Source organism: Bos grunniens, chromosome 17 (genome assembly GCF_055505025.1).
Source record: "Bos grunniens cultivar Pamir isolate PY7600 chromosome 17, Bosgru_T2T1.0, whole genome shotgun sequence".
NCBI lineage: Eukaryota > Metazoa > Chordata > Mammalia > Artiodactyla > Bovidae > Bos > Bos grunniens.
Genome location: NC_141181.1, coordinates 29,216,343 through 29,234,791, shown reverse-complemented (window position 1 = coordinate 29,234,791; position 18,449 = coordinate 29,216,343). Strand labels below are relative to the sequence as shown.

At 36.2% G+C, this 18,449-nt stretch overlaps 1 protein-coding gene across 16 annotated transcripts in view; it reads right to left on the bottom strand.

The window, feature by feature from the left end:
* SCLT1 (sodium channel and clathrin linker 1) overlaps positions 1-18,449 on the bottom strand; it is a 239,554-nt gene that overhangs the window by 81,279 nt on the left and 139,826 nt on the right. For 12 of the 16 annotated variants that reach the window (XR_015144270.1, XM_086346748.1, XM_086346751.1 and 9 more), the window contains 4 exons: positions 17,882-17,953; positions 13,036-13,110; positions 10,480-10,625; positions 1,050-1,242 (listed from right to left, as the gene is read on the bottom strand). Coding sequence is in view for 11 of the 16 variants with exons in the window: in XM_086346748.1 (XP_086202874.1) it covers positions 1,050-1,242; positions 10,480-10,625; positions 13,036-13,110; positions 17,882-17,953 (486 nt within the window). In the remaining 5 variants the exon portion in view is untranslated. Of the gene's footprint in view, positions 1-1,049; positions 1,243-10,479; positions 10,626-12,921; positions 13,111-17,881; positions 17,954-18,449 lie in introns of all 16 variants that reach the window. The other 4 variants (XR_015144274.1, XR_015144271.1, XR_015144273.1 and 1 more) reach the window with 1 other exon arrangement.

Below are 18,449 nucleotides of genomic sequence, written 5' to 3'. Positions count from 1 at the left end.
AATGGAAGACACAGACCTTTCTCATAAAAAGTAAACGCCACTTTTAAGGACTCCCCCTTCGCACCCCAGACACAAATACAATCAACTGATACAGTTCTAAATAATTTTTAAAATTTTTAAATAGTATTCAAAATGCATATATATTTAATATAAATAGCTATGTTTTATATATAAATGAAACATAATAAGGTCAACTAAAATAAAAAAAAAGAGTTAATGCCACTTTTACAAAAGTCACACAGAATGGGGAAAGGCAGGCAACATACTGATGGTGATACCTGTGCTTGAAACTCCCTCAAACAGGTTATCACGTCCCTACTGCCAAATCACATAAGCATTAGAGAAAGAAGCAGGTGGGGAGGAGAGAGAAAAGGGAATTTTTTTCCAGAGGACACTTTTGTCCCTTGCCTTTTCCCTGGAGTGGAATTTTTAGACTACCTATGAGTACTTCTCAGAGCATACTGATGTACCATTATCTGCAGAGCCAGTTTTAAGGGCTCTATTTTTGAGTGGCTATTAGGTGGTTCAGATGGTAAAGAATCTGCCTTCAATGCGGGAGACGGTTTGATTCCTGGATTGGGAAGCTCCCCTGGAGGAGGGCATGGCAACCTACTTCAGTAGTCTTGCCTGGAGAATCCTCATGGACAGAGAAGCCTGGCAGGTCCATGGGGTTGCAAAGAGTCGGACATGACGGAGCGACTGAGTACAGCACATTTTAGAGGGAAAAGAGGACAGCAGTCCGTAAAGTTATCTATAGTTTTGCTAGCACCGCTTAAATTGTTTTGGCAGGAATATCAGTGCATTTCATGGTTGGAAAAGCATTTTTTTGTGTGTGGATAGTGAAAGCAATCATTTTCAAGTATGCTTGCCAAGTTCTACAATACAGAAAAGACTGGTTAATGCTGTGCATTATGATTTAGTGCTATCTGATGAGAAGGCAAAAACTAAAAAAAAGAGGTCTTAAAAATGTTTTAATAGGTCTCTGTAAATATTCTCTATATTTTGAATTTCACAGGTACACATTTAATTCTAATTAGATTTGAATATACCTTTAATTTGGCTTTTTTTTGAACCTCGAGAGCAATCTTTCTCAAATCTTCAGTCTGTTTCTGTAACTGTTCATTTTCCTGCTGAAGTTTCAACCTTTGTTCACTGACAAATCCACAGTTCTCTCTCTCAGACTCCAATACATTTTGAAGTTTCTGAATCATTTCTTGGCAACGTGATATCTCTTCCGAGGAACTGATTAAAAAAACAAAACAAAAAGAACCTTTAAACTTAATGATCTGGAATAGACGTCAAGAAGTCTGTCCATATTTTATACTGCAGACTTGTTTTCTTTGTTCTGAGTCATTTATCTTCACTGTAGACTTAAACTGTGTGGTTTTACAATGTATGTTACACCAACCAAATATACTCCATTTAGCAATCTTAACTAATAACAGAAAACTGAATTGCTATCACTCACTAAGGAAGTCAATGTGAAACCTCTTTCCAAGTATTACTAACACTGAGAATCAAGGACTTCAGGAGGACAAATGAAAGCTAATGATGAGGAAGGTGGACAGGTAATAATCAAAACTCCTTTAATCATCAATCAACTCTGTAGAAGACATTTGGTGACTATACTAAATTATGAATTATCATAAGACAATACAAATTAAAAAAAACTGCTAGTTGTATAAACTTATTTTATCACAGTTTAAATAGGTTATATTTCTTGAACTTTCTCAACAATGGATTACTGAGGGACAAGACCTCCAAACATGTATATTGTTTCAACATACTGCTAATTTTTATTCCTATCTTTTAAAATTTCCATCTTTTCAATCCCGGGTAATCAAGTACTATGAACATTCCCTAGTCATTGGGTGTCATAGGAAATATATAAGATCCTTTACTGCCGTAATACTTGTAGCTCCTTTTTTCCTGTCTCAAACTTGGCTAATAAAGTTCCTAATAAAATGATGGATCTACATAATGATCCTCAAATGATGCTCAAGTCAGAAAGATGGTAAGATCAAAAATAACAACACATTATGTGCCTCCAAACGGGAGTCCAAATTGCTACCATTTATAAACAATTCTTGCAAAAAAGTCAAAGCTGAATCAGATCAGGCCTCTTGATCTAATTTTTTTAAAAATGCATGGGGCAGGAAACAAGGTAAATGAAATGATATAATGCATGTGGGTAGAGAAGACTCTACAACACAAACAACCCAGGTTTTCAACAAATTATTTGTAAGAAAATAAAAGAGAAAGGAGGTGATTCCTAGAGAATATATATCTCCATTCCCATACACACACACCTTTTCTTTATCTTTTCTTCTGTCAACAGGCACTTAGGTTATCCCAATACCTTGGCTATCGTCAATAATACTGATTGCAATGAATATGGGAATGCAGATATCTCTTTGAGACAATCATTTTGTTGTCTTTGGATCTATACTCTGAAATAGGATTGCTGGATCATACGGTAGTTCTACTTTTAATTTTTTGAGGCACCTCCATACTGTTTTCCATTGTGGTTGCACTAATTTACATTCCCACTAACAGCAATCCTGAAAGATGATGCTGTGAAAGTGCTGCACTCAATATGCCAGCACATTTGGAAAACTCAGCAGCGGCTACAGGACTGGAAAAGGTCAGTTTTCATTCCAATCTCAAAGAAAGGCAATGCCAAAGAATGCTCAAACTACTGCACAATTGCACTCATCTCACATGCTGGTAAAGTAATGCTCAAAATTCTCCAAGCCAGGCTTCAGCAATAGGTGAACCACGAACTTCCTGATGTTCAAGCTGGTTTGAGAAAAGGCAGAGGAACCAGAGATCAAATTGCCAACATCCACTGGATTATGGAAAAAGCAAGAGAGTTCCAGAAAAACATCTATTTCTGCTTTATTGACTATGCCAAAGCCTTTGACTGTGTGGATCACAATAAACTGTGGAAAATTCTGAAAGAGATAGGAATACCAGACCACCTGACCTGCCTCTTGAGAAATCTGTATGCAGGTCAGGAAGCAACAGTTAGAACTGGACATGGAACAACAGACTGGTTCCAAATCAGAGAAGGAGTAAGTCAAGGCTGTATACTGTCATCCTGCTTATTTAACTTCTATGCAGAGTACATCATGAGAAACACTGGACTGGAAGAAACACAAGCTGGAATCAAGATTGATGGGAGAAATATCAATAACCTCAGATATGCAGATGACACCACCCTGATGGCAGAAAGTGAAGAGGAACTAAAAAGCCTCTTGATGAAAGTGAAAGAGGAGAGTGAAAAAGTTGGCTTAAAGCTCAACATTCAGAAAACGAAGATCATGGAATCCGGTCCCATCACTTCATGGGAAATAGATGGGGAAACAGTGGAAACAGTGTCAGACTTTATTTTTCTGGGCTCCAAAATCACTGCAGATGGTGACTGCAGCCATGAAATTAAAAGACGCTTACTCCTTGGAAGGAAAGTTATGACCAACCTAGATAGCATATTCAAAAGCAGCGACATTACTTTGGCAGCAAAGGTCCATCTAGTCAAGGTTACAGTTTTTCCTGTGGTCATGTATGGATGTGAGAGTTGGTCTGTGAAGAAGGCTGAGCGCCGAAAAATTGATGCTTTTGAACTGTAGTGTTGGAGAAGACTCTTGAGAGTCTCTTGGACTGCAAGGAGTTCCAACCAGTCCATTCTGAAGGAGATCAGCCCTGGGATTTCTTTGGAAGGAATGATGCTAAAGCTGAAACTCCAGTACTCTGGCCACGTCATGCGAAGAGTTGACTCATTGGAAAAGACTCTGATGCTGGGAGGGATTGGGGGCAGGAGGAGAAGGGGACGACAGAGGATGAGATGGCTGGATGGCATCACTGACTCGATGGACGTGAGTCTGAGTGAACTCCGGGAGTTGGTGATGGACAGGGAGGCCTGGCGTGCTGTGATTCATGGGGTCGCAAAGAGTCGGACACGACTGAGCGACTGAACTGAACTGAACAGGATAGAAGGGTTCCCTATTCTCCACATTCTTGTCAACACTTGGTATCTTTTGTCTTTTAGACAATAGGCATCCTAACAGGTATGAGGTGATACCTCACTGTGGGTTAAATTTGCATTCCCCTGATGATAAGTGCCTTTTGATATACCTATTGCTTAGCTCTGTCATCTTCTGAGAAAAATCTGATCAGATCCTTTGCCCAATTTTTTTTTCTTTTGCCATTGAGTTGTTCAAGTTTATTATATATTTTGAAAATTAACTCCTTATCAGGTATATTATTTGCAAACATTTTTCCCTATGCCATAGTGTCTCTGTACTCTGTTGACTATTTTATTTGCTGTGTAGGAAGGTCTCAGTTTGATGTAACTTCATTTGAATAGTTTTGCTTTTGTTACCTGTACTTGAGGGGTCATAGCCCAAAAAAAAAAAAAAATCACTGCCAAGACCAATGTCAAGAAGCTTTTCCCGTTTGTTTCCTTCTAGCAGTTTCACAATTTCAGAATGCCCATTTAAGCCTTTAACACATTATGAGCAGATTTTTGTATATGGTGTGTGGTAAGGGTCCAGTTTTTCTTCCACATCTAAATGTCCAGTTTTTCTAGCACCGTTTATTGAAGAGATTATACTTTCCCAGTGTGTGTTCTTGACAGCCTTGTCAAACATCAGCTGACCACAAACGTATGCATTTATTTCTGTACTCTCCACTCTGTGCCGTAACTATATACTGTTTTATACCAGCATTGTACTGTTTTGATTACGAAAACTTCATAATGTATTTTGAAATTAGGACGCGTGACGCATCCAGTTTTTGTTGCTGTCCTTGTTCCAGAATGGTTTGGCTATTTCAGGTCTTTAGAAGTTCAATGTGATTTTAGGAGTTTTCTCTACTTCTGTGAAAACACCATTGGAATTTGATATGGATTTTATTGACTCCATAGATGGCTTTGTGTAGTTTGGATGTTTTAACATTATTATTTCATTCAATTTATAAAAACACCTTTATATTTATTTGTGAGTGTTAAATTATTTCCTCAGTGTTTTTCAGTTTACAGATTTTTCATTTCCTTGGTTATAAATTCATTCTAAATAATTTATTCTTTTTGGTGCTACTGTAAATAGAATTGTTAATTTTTTTCCATATAGTTTGCTGCTGGTTCAGTTGCATCTAATGCAACTGAGTTTGGAATGCTGGTTCTGTATCCTGAAGCTTTATTGAATTTGTGTATTTGTTCTAATGGCTTTGACGCTGAGTCTCCAGTTTTCAAAATATGAGATCATTATCACCTATAAACAAAGACAATTTTACTTCTCTTCAAATTTAGATGTTTTATTACTTTTTTTCTTATCTAATTTCTCTAAGACATACAGTACTATGGTGAATACAACTGGCAAGACTGGGCACTCCTATGTTTTCCATGATTATTAAAGTTTTTAGGTTTTCACCACTGGGTATGATGTTAGTTGTGTGCTTGTTATAAATGGCCTTTACTATGTAGAGGTACATTCTGCCTACATCTAATCTGTCGAGAGTTTTTAATCATCAATGATACTATATTTTGTGAAATGCTTTCTTTATATCTATTGAAATGATCATATGAATTTCATACCTTATTATTTAATGTAGTTTTTTGTCACATTTATTGATCTGTATATGTCAAAACATCCTTGCATCCCAGGTATTAATCCCACTATGATCCTTTTAATACACTCTTAAATTTGGTTTGTATTTATTTTTTAGGAGTTTTGCATTTATGTTTATCAAGGATATTAGCTTATTATTTGCTTACAGTATGTTTGTCTTGCTTTGGTATCAGAGTAATGATGGCCTTGTAAAATGAGTTTGGAAATGTTTTCTCTTCTTCAATTTTATGAAAGAGTTTGACATTAAATCTTCTTTAAATGTTTAGAAGAATTCATCAGTGAAGCCATTTGGTTCTGAACTTTTAAAAAATCCAAGGAGGTTTTTGATTATTGATTTAGTCTCCTTAATAGTAACTGGTCTGTTCAGATTTTCAATTTTTTATAAGGTTGCATATTTGTAAGAATTTATCAATTTTTTCATGGTTGTCCAACTTGTTACTGTATCTTTGTTCACTGTAGTCTACTATAGTCCTTTGTATTTGTGTGGTATCAGTGGTAATGTCTCCTCTTCTATTTCTGATTTTTATTTATTGAGTCTTCTCTCTTTTCTTAGGCTTCCCTGGTAGCACAGCTGGTAAAGAATCCACCTATGATGCAGGAGACCTCGGTTCGACTCCTGGATCGGGAAGATTCTGTGGTGAAGTGATAGGCTACCCACTCCAGTATTCTTGGGCTTCCTGGGTAGCTCAGTAGGTAAAAAAAATCCTCCTGCAATGCAGGAGACCTGGGTTTGATCCCTGGGTTGGGAAGATCCCCTGGAGGAGGGCATGGCAACCCACTCCAGTATTCTTGCCTGGAGAATCCCCATGGACAAAGGAGCTGAGTGGGTTATAGTTCACGGGGTCACAAAGAGTCAGACACGACTGAGCTACTAGGCACAGCACAGCTCTCTATTCGATTTGTTTCTGCTCTAATCTTTGTCATTTCCCTAACTTTGGGCTTAGTTTTTCCTTCTTTTCTAGTTTCTTTAGGTGTAGAGTTGGGTTGTTTATTTAGATGTTTTTCATAATGTACACATTTATCACTGTAAACTTTCCTCTAAGAACTGGTTTTACTGCATCCCATACATTTTGTATATTTTGTTTCTATCTTTGGTTGTCTTAAGATATTTTCTTTTTCCATTTTGACTTCTTCTTTGACCCACAGGTTGCTCAGGAGTGTGTTATTTAATTTCCACCTGTTCTGTTAATTTTTCAGTTTTCCTCCTGTTATTGCATTTCAGTTTCATATCACTGGTTGAAAAAGATACCCAATATAATTTTAGTTTTCTTAAATTGGCTAAGATTTATTTTTGTGGCCTATCATATGACCTATTCTGGAGAATGTTTTGTGTATACTTGAGAAGAACGTGCACTGTGTTGCCATTGTATAGAAAGTTATTAGGTCTATTTGGTCTTTAGCATTGCTCAAATGTGCTGTTTTCTTATTGACTTTCTGTCTGGATGATCTACCTATTAGTGAAGGTAAGGTACTGAAGTTCCTTAGTATTATTGCTTGCTTTCTATTTCTCCCTTCAGTTCTTTTAAGATTTGCTTTACTATACCTAGGTGCTTTGATTTTGAGTGCATATAGTTTTATGACTTTTCTTTTGATAAACTAACTCCTTTATCATTATAAAATGACTGTCTTGGTTCTTGTGACAATTTTTGACTTAAATTCTATCTTGCCTTATATAAGGCATCTCTGCTGTCTTTTGGGTATCACTTGCATGGGCTATCTTTCACCACCTATTACCTTTTAGTTTGTGTGTTTCTTCATATTTAAAATCAGTCCCAGGTAGGCAGAATACAGTTGGAACTTGATTTTTAATCCACTGAGCCTATGTCTTTTGACTGGGGAATCAATCCACTTACATTAAAAGTCATTACTAGTAGATAAGGGCATAACAGTATTGCCACTTGTCAACTCTTTTCTATTTTGTGGTTCCTTGGTTCCTTCACTCCTATTTGTTGTCTTCCTGTTGATTTTTGTACTCTGCTTTCATTCCTTTATCTTTTGTATACTTTGTACACACTTTTTCTTTGTTGATTAGCATGAGGCTTATAGGAAACAGTTTATATTAAGCTGGTAATAATTTGCCTTCAATCACATAAAAATCTCTATAATTTCACTTCTCTCCTATTTTTTACTATTGGTGTATAATTTATATCTTTTTATATAATATATCCATTAACACATTATTGTACCTATTGCTATTTAAAAATGTTTATCTTGTAACTTCTAAACTAGAGTTAAAAATTATTTATGTACCACCATTACAGTGTTAGCGTATTCTGAATTTGACTATATATTTACCTTTACCACTAAAAGTTTATACTTGCATACGTTTTTATGTTGCTAATTAGTGTCCTTCCATTTCAACTTGAAAAATTCCCTTCATCATTTCTTGCATAATAAGTCTAGTGGTAATGAACTCCCTTTTGATTTCTGCTTGTCTGGGAAAGTTTTTATCTCTACTTTGTTTCTGATGGACAGATTTGCGGGATATAGTATTTTTGGTTCACAGTTGTTTTTCAGCACTTTGAATATACCGTGCCACACACTCTCTCTTGGCCTGCAAGATTTCTTCTGAGAAATCCATTGATAGATTTATGCAGGGATTTGGGGAGTCCCATCATGGATGGAGAAGCCTGGTAGGCTGCAGTCCATGGGATCACACAGAGTTGGACACGACTGAAGCGACTTAGCAGTAGCAGCAGCATGCATGTGATGAGTCTCTTTTCTCTTACTATTTTCAAATTCTCTTTTTTTTTTTGACTTCTGACATTTTGATTACAATGTGTCAAGTGAAGTTCTTGATGTTCATCCTAATTTGTGCTTCTTTGGGCATCATGGATCTGGATGTTCATTACTCTCCCCAGATTTGGGAAGTTTTCTGTTATTTCTTTAAATAAACTTTCTACCCTTTCTCATCTTTGCTCCTTCTAGAATTTTCATAATGTGAATACTGATTCACTTCAAGGTGTCCCATAAATCATGTAGGTTTTCTTCACTCTTTTTCATTCTTTTTTGTTTTGTTCCTCTAACTGAATTGATTTCAAGTGACCAATCTTTGAGTTAGCCGATTTTTCTTCTACATGACCAAGTCTGCTGATAAAGTGCTTTATTGAATTTCATTGTATTCTTTAACTCCAGGGTTTGTTTGGTTCTAATGGTTTCACTTAGTTAAAATTTTCATTTTGTCCATGTGTTGTTTTTTTCCTGATTTCATTTAGTTAACCATCTGTATTCACCAAGCTACCTTAAGACAATTATTTTAAATTTTTTGTCAAGAAGTTCATGGATCCCCATTTGTTTGGGGTTGATTACTAGAGTCTTATTAGTTGCTTTGGTGGTGTCATGTTTGCTTGGCTCTTTGTTGCCATCTGTGCATTTGAAGGAGCAGACTCCTCTTCCAGTCTTTAGACTGGTTTTGGCAGCTAAAGTCCTTTTCTTGCCTTGTCCCAGAACTGATGGGACTGACTCTGGGTTCTCAGCTAAGTGGAACTGAGACCATGTCATGTGGTTGTTGCCAGGTCCATGGCTGGCAGAGCTGTAACCAGGGGTGCAGTCAGACGTTATACCTACTAGGATTCTCAGGGTGCTCCTATCATGTCACTGGGCTGGTTTATGGGCAGGCCACACTGCTTCTCAACCGTGGTAGAGAGAAACTAGAGCTGGGTCACAGACTGCTTTAGGGATCTCAGTCAAGTCTGAGGCTGGTGGTCCTGTAATGGGGGCATCTACAGGCATGAGCTTCTGCTTGCCTTGGGTGCATTCCTGGCCACGTAAGACTGCCTCAGACTGTGGTAGAATGGGGTTGGATCCATGTAGTGTGGCTTTTGCTGGATCTGCAGTCACATCAATGATTGGCAGACTTGTTACCAGGGGAACAATCAGGTGTGGCGGGTCTGTTAGTTCTCCCGTCTGGTTACTGGGCTGGTTCCTGGTGGGCAGCATTAGTTCAAGCTGCGGGAGAGTGGAACTGCAGCTGCGTAAACAGGAGTGCTCCGGGGGCCACAGTCAGGTCTGAAGTCAGCAGGCCTATTGATGAAGAGTACCCAGAAGGGTTCCTTGGGAAGGGGCTAGGTGCAGGATTGGGCAAGCAGGGCTAGAGCCAAGTCCACAGAAGATGGGGTTGCTTTGAGTCCGTAGATGACACCACAGTTGGAGGGCCTGCCACTGGTATGCAGGCTTGCCTCCTCATTTTGGGGCTCCACCAGGGTTTTACAACCTCCTACATGGATCTCAGTGCTCCCCTAAAGGCACTTTTGTCTATGGATGCTTGTTAAATATTTGTTTCTGTGAGAGAAATGGGCTGGGACCTCTTATTCTGCCATACTGCTGATATCACTCCTCTTTATTTTATTTTTAAAATATACATTAAACATACCCTATAACAGAGATTGAAATTTCATGCAACCTAAGTAAGTTTTACTATATTAAGTAATACTCTGGATGGGGGTAAGGTAGAGGAATACTCAGAATGGATATGCCAGATTATAAATTTATCATTTTAACAGGCAATATAATAAATAAAAATGAGAATTATTGAATATTCAATACCTCTAAGCTGAGTATAAAAGCACTAATTATAAACAAGCTGCTGTAAGAGCTGTATAGTCAGTATGAAAAAAAAGATCTTATGAACATCCTATTTAACTGCCAGAAACAAGAAATTTAGAATAAAATGGTTCAGTACTGTATCTCTTCTTTATGAAGAAATTAGCTTTCAAAAATAATCTTAAAAAAAAAATTCTGTTCAATGCTAAAAGTTTTTTTTCTACATAAGATATAATTATGTATCCTATAAAAAAACTAAAAAATCTGTCAAAAATTGTGTGAGTTCTGAAAATGCAAAAGAATAACTTACTTTATTTCAAGTTGTTTGATTTTATTTTCTGCTGTCTTAAGTCTCAGCTGAAGATCATCTTTTGAACGCTCGGCAACCAGGCATCTTTGGTGCATTTCTTCTAGTTTTCTGTAATCATTTTCATTAATTCTGCCTTCACGGTAAATCTGCACAAGAGGCTTATGTGTATATTACTTTGCAGAAAGAAATTATCTTAAGAAATCACACAGTTTAGAAACTGAAATAAATGGTAAGAAATAAAAACTCATGATGTGCTCATCTGTTCTCACTATAACATTATAATACATCGATAATTAATTTTGGTTGTCTCACATTTTCAAAATAAAATGCTGAAAACTGATATACAAAGTAATTGTTTATTTTTGAAAGTTATTCAATGTACTATTCAAATAGTTTTAATATGTTAGTAAGAAATTGAAAATAGCTAAAATTAAAAAATACTCTAAATGTTGCCACTTGGAGATAATTGCTTTGATTCTTTGATGAACACTTTCAGGACAATTCTGTATTGCTATATTCAAAAGTACAGATACATGCTATGGTGTAATGAGAACTATCTGAAAGTAACTCCAGAATCTCACTCTAGGTTAACCAGACCCTGATTTAGCTGAAATGGAGGTTTCCCCTTCCCCAACAGAAGTGGTTGTAGACAAGTTCTGCTTCCTATGAGACTAAGCTTCCACCTATGACACTGAGAGAGTCATTTCCTAGGCAGGTTGATAGGGAGTCTAGGGGTCCCCAAGGAGAGAGGGGTCTGGAATTATCAAGGAGGAAGAAAGGACAAACTTTTTTCTTTCTCCACATTCCTTAGGATTGTATAACAATAATGTATCCTGCCTAAGGACAGTCTTTGGATTCAACCTTCTGTTAACTTAAAATTTAAATTATGGGAGTAGACCTGGTCTTTACAAGGATGTATCTGGCCTAAGGACAGTGTTATCTTAAAATGTAAATTATGGGAGTAGGTCTGATGAGGTCTTTACAACCTCCAGACATTCTTTGGATTATATAACCTCATTGTTAACACTAGCAAGTGAGTACTCTTTCTGCCCCCTTCTGATGCCTATGTCAGAAGCTTCCTCTATCTCCTTTATATTTTAATACAACTTTATTACACAAAAGCTCTGAGCGATCAAGCCTCGTTTCCGGCCCCGGATTGAATTCTTCTCCTCCGCGGGCCAAGAATCCCGGTATATTCGCGTGATTCAACAACAACCTTTCAACACAGAGGCTATAACATTCCATGAACTGCAAGGTCTCCAGATGTGAGGCAGTTCACATTTTCAGACAAACCCTACACAGAGGTACTCTTCAAATCCAGACTGCTTGGCCAAGTAACCAATGTCTTTTCCCACTGACCAGACTGCTCTGTTACTCCTGCTCTACAAAAAGACAGTATCAGCATGTCAATGTCCTGCTAGTAAAATACATACCTATACTTCAGAACCAGTGCTTATTCATTCTGACTATAGCATGCCTATCTGTAGAACAGTGGAAGAAGAGAAAGCTGCGACTTTTCTTTATCTGTTGCCTTTAGTCTCATAGGTTTTACATTTCCCCAATAAAGCCTACTCCTTAACCCATGCCATGTGATATTAAAAAACTCATCCCAAACCCTTCTGGCAGGTGGCAATCTAAATGGGATCTATTCCTATTCCACAACAGAGGGGAACTCAGAAGGGATCAATCTTGCAGGAGCAGTGACCATGAACAGCCTATCTTGAATGACATGCATATGTCTTATTTTCCCCCACAAATGGGATTATATACTATATTCTGCTTTGTAAATTACTCTTACTATCTGATGTTCTAATAATCTTTTTACATCAATAATATAGATATATCACATGTTTTTGATGCTATATAGCTCTTCTTTGAAACTCAAACTCTGAGTCTACCATTTGCTTTTTTTTTTTTAACATCGGACAAGTTACTTAACTTCTCTATGAAAGTTCCTAATGCAGCACCTAAAACACAGTATGTGCTGAATCAAATTCAGCAGCCTTTTTACCCACAGGGTATTTTAAAAGAGTGGAATATTTGCTGCTAATTAAAAAAAAGTTATCTAAGTAAGAAGTAAATTTTAAACTATAGACTTCTTCCAACATTCTTTCTCAAATGCCACTGGGGTAAATATTCTTTCCAAACTATGAATAAAATTCTGTACTTTTAAAAGGTAAAAATCATAGCAATTTATAATTTTTTGGTTATATATACCTGCTATGTTTACAGATGGCCTATACCCAGTAAAAGTTGGTAGAAATTTTAAAAAAAGAAAGACAAAATAAAATTTAATATTGGGATGTGGTCTAAGCAAGGAATACAGTTACATCATAAAAAAGTTCAAAAAAATGCGGCCACTCTTATAAAGAAATGTATATAGGCAATATCAGTATTCAAATGCAGATTCTGAAAATACTCCAAGCAAATAAAAGAACTCACCAGGAGAATACTTATAATATAGGGGTTGCTAGTAGATAGTATGATGAAAGCAGACAGTAATGTTGAATATTTGCAGTTGGGTTTAGGTAGTTATTTTTTCCTTTTTCTTTTTACCTTTTCTAGTTCTTCTTCCACTGCTTTTTTCTCCCTGATGGCTCGTTCAATTTGATCTTGTTTTTCAGCACACTCCTATAAATTCAAATCATATTTTAAATAAACATATTTGTAAAACCTTAAGAAAAATGGGGGAAAAATGGAAAAGGAAAACAATTTGTTTATAATAGAAATATCACACTTACCCTATCTATATAAGAAGATCATATTCATTATTTTTTTAAAAAAAAAGCTCAATCATCAAAAGCTACCTATTTCAGGATTACAGAAATCAACTTTGGTATAGAAAGCCAGGGAGGTCTAGGTAAACATACTAGATGGAATACAGAGGTTAATGGATTCCAGGGAGAAATAAATGAAACTGCTTTCTCATATTAGTTTTTCTTTTCATATACTCTTATCACATATTTTAAAAAGGTAGCAGAACTAGACTGTGGCACACCACCATAGGGATAACCTCTAGCCTAAAACGTACATGGATATATAAATTCTACAATGGTTAATTTTCTTTTGCAAAACATGTAAACAGCAAATTGATACAGTAAAACACTTTATTAACATGAACAGAAAACATTTCTGGCTTGAAAGTTTTCTTTTTTTTAATTTTTAATTGGAGGATGACTGCTTTATAATATTGTATTGGTTTTTGCCATACAATTAACAGGAATCAGCCATAAGTATACACATGTCCCTTCCTTTCCACACTCCTAGGTGGTCACAGAGTACCAGGTTACTGGCTTGAAAGATTTTAATCAGTAAAAATCAAACAAGCTAATCAATAGTCAATACAATTTAAAGTTTTGCAAATGAGACTGAAACTAAGAACAATCATTCTAACGATGGCTCTTCACAGCTGTTCTCTAGTTTTGAGAATGGGTATGGTTATTTCCTACCATTATGCTATGAATGAACCTGCTTTGTTGACAACACACTGCTAATACTCAATTATCTTTATCATAATTACATTTTACAGAAGTACAACATACACTGCTATACTTAAAATTGATAACCAGCAAGGCCCTACTGAATAGCACATGGAACTCTGCTCACTGTTATGTAACAGCCTAGATGGGAGGAGAGCTTGGGGGAGAATGGGTACATGTATATTATGGCTGAGTCCTTTCGCTGTTCACCTGAAACCATAATACAAAGTAAAAAGCTTAAAAAATGTTTTTAAAGCTTCTAAAATAAATCAGATAATTAATCTAAGTTTATCTTTTATTAAGAGAGAACTTACTGTGTAAGATAACATTCATGTAGTAAGTAGCTAATATGAAAAGGTAGTATTGTGGTACAAAATTTGGGATTTCGCTTATGTTCATACCCATCTCATGTAATTTTTTTTTTTTTTTTCGGTGAACAAGGCCCACACTTTATTTTCCAAAGTAGTTTTTATACCTTAAGTTGTGCATAGAGGATAATGGGGGAAGGGGTAGAGTCAGCAGTAAGCCAGGCTTTCTTCCTGCAAACTTATCATATGCAAAAGTTTAGGTGATTTACATCATCTTCTGGCCCGGAGGCCTGTTAACATTTTAAGACCCTTTCTTAAGAAAACTTGTTTTTCTCTAAAGGTGATTAGTCAGGCGCCACCCTCCAAAACCATTAGATAAAGTTGCATTCCTATAGGGCAAAGGTGTGGTGGGCTATAACAAGAAAACGAATTAACTCAAGGGTCCAAGGTTACAAACATTAAAGCTACTACTTACATTTCTTTTTTTTTTTTTTAATTTTTTTAAATTTTATTTTATTTTTAAACTTTACATAATTGTATTAGTTTTGCCAAATATGAAAATGAATCCGCCACAGATATACTCCTGAACCCTCCTCCCTCCTCCCTCCCCACACCATCCCTCTGGGTTGTCCCAGTGCACCAGCCCCAAGCATCCAGTATCGTGCATCGAACCTGGACTGGCATCTTGTTTCATACGTGATATTTTACATGTTTCAATGCCATTCTCCCAAATCTTCCCACCCTCTCCCTCTCCCACAGAGTCCATAAGACTGTTCTATACATCAGTGTCTCTTTTGCTGTCTCGTACACAGGGTTATTGTTGCCATCTTTCTAAATTCCATATATATGCGTTAGTATACTGTATTGGTGTTTTTCCTCCTGGCTTACTTCACTCTGTATAATAGGCTCCAGTTTCATCCACCTCATTAGAACTGATTCAAATGTATTCTTTTTAATGGCTGAGTAATACTCCATTATGTATATGTACCATAGCTTTCTTATCCATTCATCTGCTGATGGACATCTAGGTTGCTTCCATGTCTTGGCTATTATAAACAGTGCTGCGATGAACATTGGGGTACACGTGTCTCTTTCCCTTCTGGTTTCTTCAGTGTGTATGCCCAGCAGTGGGACTGCTGGATCATAAGGCAGTTCTATTTCTAGTTTTTTAAGGAATCTCCACACTGTTCTCCATAGTGGCTGTACTAGTTTGCATTCCCACCAACAGTGTAAGAGGGTTCCCTTTTCTCCACACCCTCTCCGGCATTTATTATTTGTAGACTTTTGGATCGCAGCCATTCTGACTGGTGTGAAATGGTACCTCATAGTGGTTTTTTGACTATTTCTTAGAGCAGTTTAGGATCACAGTAAAACTGAGGGGAAGTTACAGATTTCCCCTATACTTCCTTCCATCATACACAGATAACCTCTCCCATTATTAGCATCCTGCAATGGTAGCGGCACATTTGTTAAAACTGATGTACCGACATCACACATCATTATCACCTAGAGTCCATAGTTTAGAGTTCTATTTTGGTGCTGTATACTTTGAGTTTGAAAAGATTTATAATGACATATATCCACTATTATAGTATCATATACAGTAGTTTCACTGGTCTAAAAATTTTTGCAGATATCTGCTGTTAATCACCACCAATATTCCTACCTTTTGGACAAGAAATTTGTCCAAATGATACTAGAAAATTTTTCAAGTATTTGTGGAGTATTTTCAAAATCATACCCCCAAAGTGTATCATAAAGACAATCTCAATAAATATTGAGAATCAGTATCACACTGATTATCATATAGGCCATGATCATGGTTCTAAAAAAGATCATAATGAATGTCTCAAATTACCTGTATGAATTTGGGAATTTATAACCAATCCTTTACCTTATTTGCTATAGATTAACAAAAAACTCTGCTACTTGGCAGAAGTAAAACCTTGAGTATTTCAAGAGAAACTCTGTTACACTGCTCTTTAAAGGGGGTACATGGCTTGAGATAAAACTGACTCTGTTCTTCAGCTCAGTTCAGTTGCGTCTAACTCTTTGCAACCCCATGGACTGCAGTGTGCCTGGCTTCCCTGTCCATCACCAACTCCCAGAGCTTGCTCAAACTCATGTACATGGAGTCAGTGATGCCTATCCAAAAAGTCTGCACAATACCCTAAAATATAAGGTTTTCTCTTTCCTGCATGCATAACTTAGGTCGGGTTACCTAAAGTATGGTTAACTTCCCTATCTTCATCTTTATAGCATAAAGGGTAAAACTGGTAATGAAGAATAGAAATCAATAGTCAGCATCAGGTTATTATGCCTCAAACTGCAGTCTGAGTTTCCGAGAAAATGTGTTTTTTAAAGCAGTTGAACATGTCGTACTTCAAGCATACCTCTAAGTGCTTAACATTTAAAAAAACTCCAGTTAGTACAGCTTTTTTCACAAAACCAATATGATATCAGATAATATTTAATATCTTTATAAAAATCCACCTAGTTATGAGTTATGAATGTTTTACTATAAATCCTAAGAAGCATCTCTTAAGACACATTGAAATTATAATTCTTTTTTACTCTAAAGTGAGTTTATATAGCTCTGTTACACAGCTATCAATTATTTTTAAAATCTCTGCAGACTTTACATAGTATCTATTTCTAAATAGAAAGAAATAATGTTCTTGTCCCTCCAGAGTTTACATCTATTAAATAATCCTAGACTAGAATGTAGAAAAATATGATCATTCTTTTAGAGGTGTTAAAATATCAATTAGTCAGTAACTATTTATTGAAAATATATTGTGCAAAATACTGTATTAAGTAATGGAGAAAAGAAAGTAAAGCATAAGACTTTGCTACTGTGAAGTACTTACAAGCTACTTGGAAAGATAAGACTTTCATGGAGAAAGACAAAGAAGGGAAGGCAGGGAGCAAGAAGGAAGACAAGGAGATAGAAAAGAAGGCATACGTGATGTCTTACACTTATTACCAGACATAATTCATTGATAAATTTTTTAAGAAAGATTAAAAATGACATAGAGATTCAGAAAGGATGAGTTTGCAAAACTGGAAATGACAGTCTTTCTAATCTCTGTAAACTGTTTTACTTTTATGCCCCTGTGGACAAAGTTATTAAATTCCACTTCATCAAATCTTCGAGTTAAATTTAAATTTATACATTTAATCCCACCTCGAGTTCCACAAGTACTCTTTCCTCTTCCTTCTTTGCCTGCCCATCCCCCAGTACGCATTTCTCTTTGGAAGACCACCTTCCTTCCTTCCCCGTGCTGTGTATACTTTCTTTTCTCTGACCTCTCGGATGAACCCAGCACACGGCAGCAACTGCACCTGGATGCTTCAGCAGTACCCTGTGCATTCTTCGTCCAAAAACGGTAATCATATTGAAACGTGATAAATGTCATCCATCTTTCTTACCAGACCATAAGTTCCAAGATTGCAGGTAGTATGTTTATCTTGATTTTTTTTCTTTTCCTAGCATCTAGCTCAGTCCCTGCATTAATAACTATCTTCTGAATAAATGGATGCTCAATAATGTGATCTTGACCTTTAAAATAAGCAATATTCTGAAGAAAATGTCAACATAGTTTTCTAACATACCATTTGAAGGGCTGAAAGTTCTTCTGTTAGTTGAGAAATCTGTATATTATATTGTTTTCTTGTGTTTATAATCTGTAAAGTAAGATACATATGAATTAAGTCTACAATAAAAATAATTAACATCTAATAAAACATGTATACTACTAATTTTGATTAAAAATAAAATTATAATTTTTAAGGCATAAAGGATAAACACAAAATGTATGGAAGAGTCAAGAATTTATCATGACAGTGAAAGTAAATGAACAAGACGATAAATCCTAAAGGACAGTGATTGTTAAATTTACTGTCTTAAGATCCTTGTATACTATAAAAACAAAGACTTTTGGTTTTACAGTGAGTTTTCTTTCTATTAAAATTTATCATATTAGAAAGGAAAACAAAATTTCAAAATATTTACTTATTAAAGAAACCTATATGCAGGTCAGGAAGCAACAGTTAGAACTGGACACGGAACAACAGATTGGTTCCAAATAGGAAAAGGAGTACATCAGGCTGCATATTGTCACCCTGCTTATTTAACTTCTATGCAGAGCATATCATGAGAAACGCTGGGCTGGATGAAGCA